General features: G+C 45.3%; 1 protein-coding gene across 1 annotated transcript in view; it reads right to left on the reverse strand.

Moving 5' to 3' along the window:
* The window catches only part of PDLIM1 (PDZ and LIM domain 1), a 32,872-nt gene that overhangs the window by 20,845 nt on the left and 3,910 nt on the right, over positions 1-8,117 (reverse strand). The window contains exon 2 of the mRNA XM_010288203.1: positions 1,856-1,940. Coding sequence (XP_010286505.1) covers positions 1,856-1,940 — 85 coding nt within the window. The remainder of the gene's footprint in view (positions 1-1,855; positions 1,941-8,117) is intronic.

The raw sequence follows: 8,117 nt of genomic DNA on the forward strand, positions 1-8,117 counted from the left end.
ACAGGTTGGTATCAACAAATTCAGCTGTGCCACACTTGTGAACTGGCAGCATCAGGGTATCTATATAATGTCCAGAGTCAGAACCAGAATTACAACTTACTTAGGGTTTAGGAGGGGATGCACTCCATCACCAGGATTATTATTGAATCCTGCACAGTCTAACCTTTGCAATGCCCTTTACCTGGATTTTAGAAAGCAGGGCATGACTTGTAAGTTAAAGACTAGAATTAAGGTTAGTCTGTCTTGCCCATGTTTCTTACTGAGTTGCAGCAGAAGAAACAGTCCAGGGCTGACTCACATACAGGCACTCCACCCAGAGGGCAGCTAACTAAAAGAGAGCCATTGATTAGGGTTAAAACTGCCATAGCAAATGAGTTTAAGTAAGAGGTGGCATCAGTTAATTAAAATACCCTATATTTAGTACTTGACCAGCAGTGGATGCCTATCCAGTGACCCAGGCTGGACTGAGGGACAAAGCATGGTGGTGGTGCAGCTAGTGACAAGGGGGCTGCAGCAGCAGGTTTCTTGCTGCAGTTAACTACACTCAGTGAGCGATGTTAAACTCCTGCCTGGCACGTGTAGTGCCCTGTGTTTAATTCTGTGGCAGTTAGATAAATTCTGGTTAATGGCTGGGGAAAAAAAATGCTGAATTAAACAATAGCCCTCTGTGCAGCAAAGCTTCACTGCAGACTCTGCCCCACTCCTTTGGCAAGAAAGAGCCCCCAAGTCTCAAGGTTTGCAGCAGAACATTTCCAGAGCTTGGGCAGAAGACATAGACTGGATCTCAGCTCAACAGTGTCACAGTGAGGTGTCACTGCACAGCCCCAGCCCAACCTAAGTCCAAACGGCTCAGTCTCACACCGATGAGTTATGAAATACCTAGAGAATGCTGCACCACACTCTCAAGCCAAGCAACACAGAGCTTCTTGGCGTAAGAGGGAGCATGGACAGATCCCAGGCCAAGGTCTGGGCACAGCATTGCTGCACATGTGTTACTTTAGGTTCAGGTCCTTTCCAACCCAAACAGACATATTAGCACTTAATTGCAGAGTCCAACTAGTTTTATCTCTACTTACTTTGCTAGAAAGACTCACACAGGATGCGTGCTAGGGTCAGAATCTATGTAACTGCCCCACTGAAAATCCAGAGAAATGCCACTGATTTTAGCACAGTTATTGTAGATTTGTGCAGTGTAATCCTCCAAACCCAGCCCAGGCAATGCCTGTGCACAGGTCACTGTTATCACTACATTTACTTGACAGAGGCAGCAGACCAATGAAGCAAGGCTGCCAAAAGGTTACAAAACCAACCTCCGAGACAGAGGCTGCAAGATCTGCCCCACAGATAAAAATATAAAAGGCTGATGAGTTTCTTTTCCCACTTTCTTCACAGCTAGACTGCTAAGAAAAAACAAAACAACAAAAAAACCCCAACAGAAAACACAGAGTGAACCATTTTCCTCACCTCTCAAGACCTTTCCTACCTATGAAAATCAACAGGCTTAGCAATGGTAGCAATGATTTATTGAGCCGCACCTCTACAGTGCCTTCCGTGCCCTATGGTAGGTGCAAGCATGCAGACGGCAGGAGATCACGGCTCCGATACAAGCAGCTTACCCTTGGCAAGGTATCCAACTAGCTCTCCACAACAGCAGGCTTCTGACCATGAGGGAAGGAGTCTGTCTCTGAAGGTTTCCAAGGGCCACGTGATTTCTAGGAGGTATGGGGCATGGCTCTATCCCCAGTGTAACCAGCGGAGACACATGCTCAGCTTCTTGGAGGATCAGGCCAGAAACTGCTCCAAAGTCAGACAGGAGTAAGCAGGAACAAGAGCACGCAGATATTCTGTTACTTACCTGTGGCTGAGATGCCAAATTCATCTTGTAAGGATGCGTCTTTCCCTCCTCATTTACAAGTGGTGACCACACTTTTGACTCTGTTCTGCAACACACAAATTTTGAATAGTTAATCCATCTTCACTGAGCATCATTATTGTTATTAAAACACTTGAAGTTCATCAATTCCCCCAAAATTTCCCCAGCCTTTTGTACACAGCACTATCCACATCAAGAGGAATCTAGAGAGTCTCATTTTGGGCACGTAACTTGGATGACAGTTACGCTGTATGAGTTCCTTGGAGAAAGACAGGATCTCAGCAGAGACTGTCCTGGCTTATCCTTTGGGACTCCCCTTGCAACACACCAAGCATGGGCTCCAACCCAGGCAAAAGAGCTGGGAGTCACCCAACAGCAGAAGCTGGAGATGTGCCTTCGATGAAGATCCTTTAATTAAGTGGGACAATTCAGATTACTCTGTATTTCAGCTTTTATGGGTAGCCAGGAAGAGGAATGATTCTTGTCTGTATTGACTATACAAAGAACATTTTGTTCTTGAAGTTGGGCTGCCTTGGATAAGCTAAAAATATTTTGTTGTTTTGACTCTCCACAATTTTCTTCTTATTTATACAGTGGTATCCATGCTGAACAACCAGAGGCTTTTGGGAATTCCAAGTCTGCAATGGGACTAAGAACTGAGATGACATAAGACGTCACAGAAAGTCTACATAACCTTTACTGGTCTGTGGTCTGACCCAATTACTCACAGCAGCCTGAAATACAAGTCAAGATTTGTGACCAAAACCAACCGCTTTTACCATCATCATTCTGGAGTTTTGCTGTGTCCCAAAGAACAACAGACAAACAAGTGATGAGGAAGAATTAGAATGCTTAGATTTCCTTGAGATACTTCATGGGAAACATACACTACCTACAGTTGTCAGAAGTAGAGACAGTAGTTAGCATCTCAGATGGACTAAACAGTGCCACTTTTCCCAAACTTTTTAATAGTAGGGAAGGAGTAGCTGCAGTATTGCTGAATGAAAACCGTTGTTCAATGCTAAACATTGCATCACATGGCAACCAGATGGCTGATAAACTCTTAGGATGAGTTTTGAAAACCATGTCCTGTTTTGACAGGAGCCCTTTGTAGAATCTGCAACTGCAGATAGATGTACTCCCTAGATATTTGTGGGTCCAGGGCCAGCTACAATTTAAGTACTTAATTAGCAAAACAGGAACGCTTCCACTGAGAATTAACTGGGTAACTGGAAAGAGACTTTAAACAGAAAAGGCTTATAAAACTGATAAGGATGGAGAAACAGGGTGTAGAGCTACCCATGATAAATTCAATCTGGTCTACACCATTCCTCTAAAATCCCTCCTGTGTCAGGACATTTTTTAAACAGCCCAAACTTAACTGTGATGCACATGTATATCCCAGATGATTGCTGTGTAAATAATATTTTAATACTTACATCCAGAAAGTAGCTCAGTGGGAGGAGACGGGAGGCAGCATTCTCACTCAGGGAAGAGGAGAAATTTTATTGACCTGCTATTGCATCTATTGCACTCCAGACTTTACACGGAAGAAACCTGAATGGTGTCTGCTGTGCTGTACCTCCTTTCACAGGAAAGTGCAAAGACACAGGTCAAACCAGACAACATCCATTACAAACATTCAGGCATAGCAAACCTTTGACTCCAGGCTATTGCACCCTGTGAGCCCAGCTGCAGTGCTGATACCCCACAACTGACCACCCAAATCCTGGTGTCTGGTGAACAGGGCATGCACAGACTAACAAATTATGAATGTAAACAGCTGCATAGGATCAGATCTATGCCAATCTGATCATTAGCTTGTCTCAGCTGCCATTGCTGGATGCACAACATACCCCAGGTGAGTATAAAACAGCTATTCCCTCCTTGCTTCTGGCAGGCATGCTTTAAGGTGCCCGAGGGACCAGCAGTTTTACCCACATTGTGGCTATCGAGCCTGACAAAAAGTCACAGCCGTCTCTAGGACGGCTGCGTTTTGCTCTTGAAGACCATGTTTGCAGAGGGGAGCAGCGCGTTGACCAATGCAAAGCCTCATTCCTTGAAAGTGTTTGGGGATCACATGCGACCAAGTTCCATCTCCTCTGCAACAACAGGAGGCACAGCAAAGTATATGGAAATCAAACACCCTGGCAGCCAGGTGGTGAGCAAGTGGATATTGGCTGGAGGAGAGCGAGAAGGTCAGAGAGCATTAAACCACTTCAGCTGATTTCTAGCATGTGGCATCCTTATGCCAGTTCTCACTAGCAGTGATCCAAGTGCTTTTGAGGTAGCATTTTCTTTTGCAGCAGCTTATTATCAGAAGCACCAAAAGGCCTTATTCAGACCAAAAAATTTAAGCTTAGGGCAGGCCAACATATAAATACAGAACCAACACCTCACCCCAGAACCCCAAGCACTTTCTTTTGTCCCACTGCCTCTCACTCAATGCAGTTGGGGTAACACAGCACCTTGGTCTCCAGTGTAGGGACGGCAGCTATGGCCACCTACTGCAGCCAATGGGTTTTTTTGACCACATTTTTCTCCCTTATTTATTAGCAAGGCAAAAAGCAAAAGTTTGTTTCTCAGCCTGCTGCCATTCTGATCTGTCACTGGATATAAATGGAAGCAGCAAGGTCACGCCAGGCTTTACTTTCAATCCAGTTTAAAAGTTATCCAAACAGAAAGGTTAAATAGCCTGCGTGATTGTCCCTCTAAGGCTGGGAGGATAAAGCTTCCCTTTGTCTTCACAACAGCTGCAGCAGAGCCCTTCAGCCCATTTATGGCCCCAGCAAAGCTGCAAAGAGGAGACAGCTTTGCTCTTGCTGGCTTTGCCTAGCAGGGCTTTCAAGGCACATGCCCTATCCCACCACACCACCTGTGAAGCCCATGTCTGCAGGTCATCAGTGGGACTGCTGCGGTCTCACCAAGCGTTTCCTGGCTCTGCTCCTGTGTCACTGCCTGCACTTTCACTGAAGGGTGGCAAGAGAAAGAAAAATAGCACCTAAAAGTTCACCTTATGTCCCATTGCTGGCCCAGGACTTATTTTCTGAAAGGCTGGGAAACGAGGGCACCCTGGCGAGAGGGTGGATTGGTTATACCCATCATGTATATCACATATCTTATCTATAAGGTTCGTATCTTATTTATATGAAGCAGGAAACAGGCATCAGAGCAGATAGCTCAAACCCAGCCTCAGTGACGGTGCCTTTGGTTCACAGCAGGCTATTCCTGGTAGGACTGTAGTGGCTTTCTGGAGGAGGATTTTCTTCAGATCTGGAGAAGAGGACCCCAATCCACAAAACCTCCACGCTCCCCTTGGCGAGGCAGTACCCCCGCCACAGAGCATGGCCGCTCTAGCAGGGCTGCCAGACCTGCCTCTCCACCAGTGGTGGGGCTGGATGTCCAACAGCCTGCTCAGGAATCACACCACAGGCAAATTAATTGCAGGCACATGGATATACAAACTTCATCATGTTTGCAAGTTACACTTCCATGCTGTTTCCCTACTACAGGGGAGAGCGCAACCAAGACAAGGGCAAGGAATGAGCCATGCATTTGCTGTTTCATCCAGGCAGAAACCAAGACTCAAGATTAGAAAGAAATTTCTCTGATGCTAGTTTGGATGGGGAGGAACTGGTAGGAAGGGGAGGAAGGAAACTGCATAAAAGTCAAGGGAGGAATCTGGAGAGGTATTTACAAAATACAACATTTTTCAAGCAGCTTGGCTTAAGCATGGTATAATATAAACATTACAAGAGCCTAGATTTTGCTATCAATGCTTTGCGTGCAGAACTGGGCCATAGCTTCGAGGGAAGATTCAGAGCTGGAAAATGAGAGTCTAATTCTGTGTGCCAGGAACTGCGTAAATAAGTTGTGTAAAGGAGAGAGGCACATTTACATTCCCATTGCAATCACTGGGATGGAAGCCACTAAGATACCAAAGAGGCAACTAAACCCATAAAGATAGAGAAGTTCCTTGCACGATACAAAGTTTGCTAGCTGAAAAATGAGGAAAGATCTAAAGAATTCCTCTTTCAACCCACCCTCGAGTTTTAAGACAGGAATTTTAATAATGTTTAGAGACTAACCAAAAGAGCTTTCAGGCTACCAGGAAGGTACCTTTTAATCAGCTTTTTAGCTACAACAGCTGCAAAGTACATGCCCTTGGATTTAAACACCAGCAGTCCCTTTCAGCCACCATCCATTAAGGGACACTTTGGCATGCAAAACTGTACTGGGGCTGCACGCTGGCTACTGCCAATTCAAACAGCAATGCTAGTCACAACTTCCTAGAGAAGAGAGGCCTTAAATTAATTTCTTCATGCTTGGCCCTCTGCTCCTTGCATTTTAGGTGTCTCTTCATACAGCCATAGAACACAAAAGGGCAACTCCAGCTGCACAGAAGAAGCAACAGAAGTTTATCACAAGCAGTTTCATTACAGAGCCAAGGAGGACACAACTGATCACTCAGACTCACACTGTTCTTCCACCCACCAGCTGTAGAGTTAACTACTTTTGCCTTGCCAAAGAGGCTGTGAAAACACGGCAAATGTCAGGCGTGACTTGCCAAAACTACTTTGGACGTGCCAATGGTCAGTAAAAGCTGCCGGCACGCACCCAGGAGGGCCGGGAGCACCGTGCCAGCCGCGGAGAGGCTGCGCGCTGCCGCAGACGGCTGGGCAATCTGCGTGCCCTTATATAGATGCACGCAGAGCATCAGGCTTTTCCCAGGGCCAAAAGAATTAATAGTAAGATGACAGAGCTGGAAAACTCTTCTTGGCAGGGAAGCAAAAAGCAAACCTAAATGAGTCAACAGATTCCACCGACTTCCTAGAACACAAATTCGAGCTTATTGTGGCTTTGTGCAACGAGTCCCCATGGCTGAGAACCAGGAGCACACGGAGTAAGCAAGAGTGCAACCGAACCTACCGAATAAAATGCAGTTGACATCACACACATGCGCTCTCCCCCCTTCTTCATAAGCATCTACACATGATACTTTCTGACAATGCATTTTGCACGTGCTGGTAGCAGATCTGACTTCTCTGATCCTAGCACTTTTCAAAGAACAAATACATAGCTTCATTCCTTGGCATCATTTTTAGCAGAGTAACAGACTGTTTTGCAAACAACAAAAAAAGGGTGCATTAATATATTACACACTGTCAGCAGAGCTGCAGAAAGCAGCTTGAAATTTGAAGGAAAGGAGGGTAGGAGCAGAACAAGAGGTTACATGTTTGCAATTGCTTTTCACAAATACTCCTTTCTTAATACCACCCACAACCTGCCTCCAGCCGTAGAGGGAAGGGCAAGCTCACCATAGGAACACTTCTTTTTTCTTAAAAAAACCCAACTTAAATACACATTTTACCTTGGAGTTGCTCAGGGCTGCATATGAGCACTGCTCCACCACCCATCTGGTTGCTACAACCACAGGTGAAGAACCATTTGTTTTAGAGATAATTTCTACCTGTGCTGGAATGAGCATTTGTCTGCTTTTGTACATGCAACACAAAGAGCAGTTGTCTGCTTTTGTGTACCTGCAGCTACAGCTACACAGAGCTGTGTGCACATTCATCGTGAGCATTACCAGTGTCATCGGTGTTGTCTGGATCTTTTGGCTATCGGGTGAATTTTGTGGTAGAAGAACTTGTTTCTCTTGAGTCTTGAATGCTCTTTGTCAGAGCAAGTGTCTTTCACAAAATACACTAAGTTTTCAAAGGAAGCCGATAGCTTTCTCCAATCTGTTGGACGCATTTTGCTGCTTACCCCCATTAAAGGAAAGTCAGAGGTGTGCTTGGAAGGGGTGTAGCCCAGCAGGAGGTTTTGGTCAACCCTAAAATGTCAGTGCTACAATGTACACATCCTAATTGAAGGGGAAAAAAAAAGGAAAGAAAAGAAAGAGCAGCTCTTCTCAAAGACTCAAGATCCAAAACTTCCTTTTTCCTGTGAATGGGAGAGGCTCAAAACTCTGCCTCTGGAATTTCTCAGATTAGCAACCAGGTGGTTTTGAGTTGACTGAAGTACATTGTCTGCTGTAGGTCAGTCTTTCTGCACATACCATGCAAATCCATGGCACTGAGCTTGATTTTACACCGCTTAAGGCAATAATGGAACCTTTACTTTGGTTTCTTGAGCACTACATTTCTAAAAGCACTCTCTAGCCTGAAACAAAAAGCAAAATGGATGAATAAACACAGGCTCAGGAGAGAGTGGTGAGCTGCTAGACCCAGTAAGTTCAGCA

The sequence above is a fragment of the Phaethon lepturus genome, unplaced genomic scaffold (genome assembly GCF_000687285.1).
Source record: "Phaethon lepturus isolate BGI_N335 unplaced genomic scaffold, ASM68728v1 scaffold21425, whole genome shotgun sequence".
NCBI classification, from domain to species: domain Eukaryota; kingdom Metazoa; phylum Chordata; class Aves; order Phaethontiformes; family Phaethontidae; genus Phaethon; species Phaethon lepturus.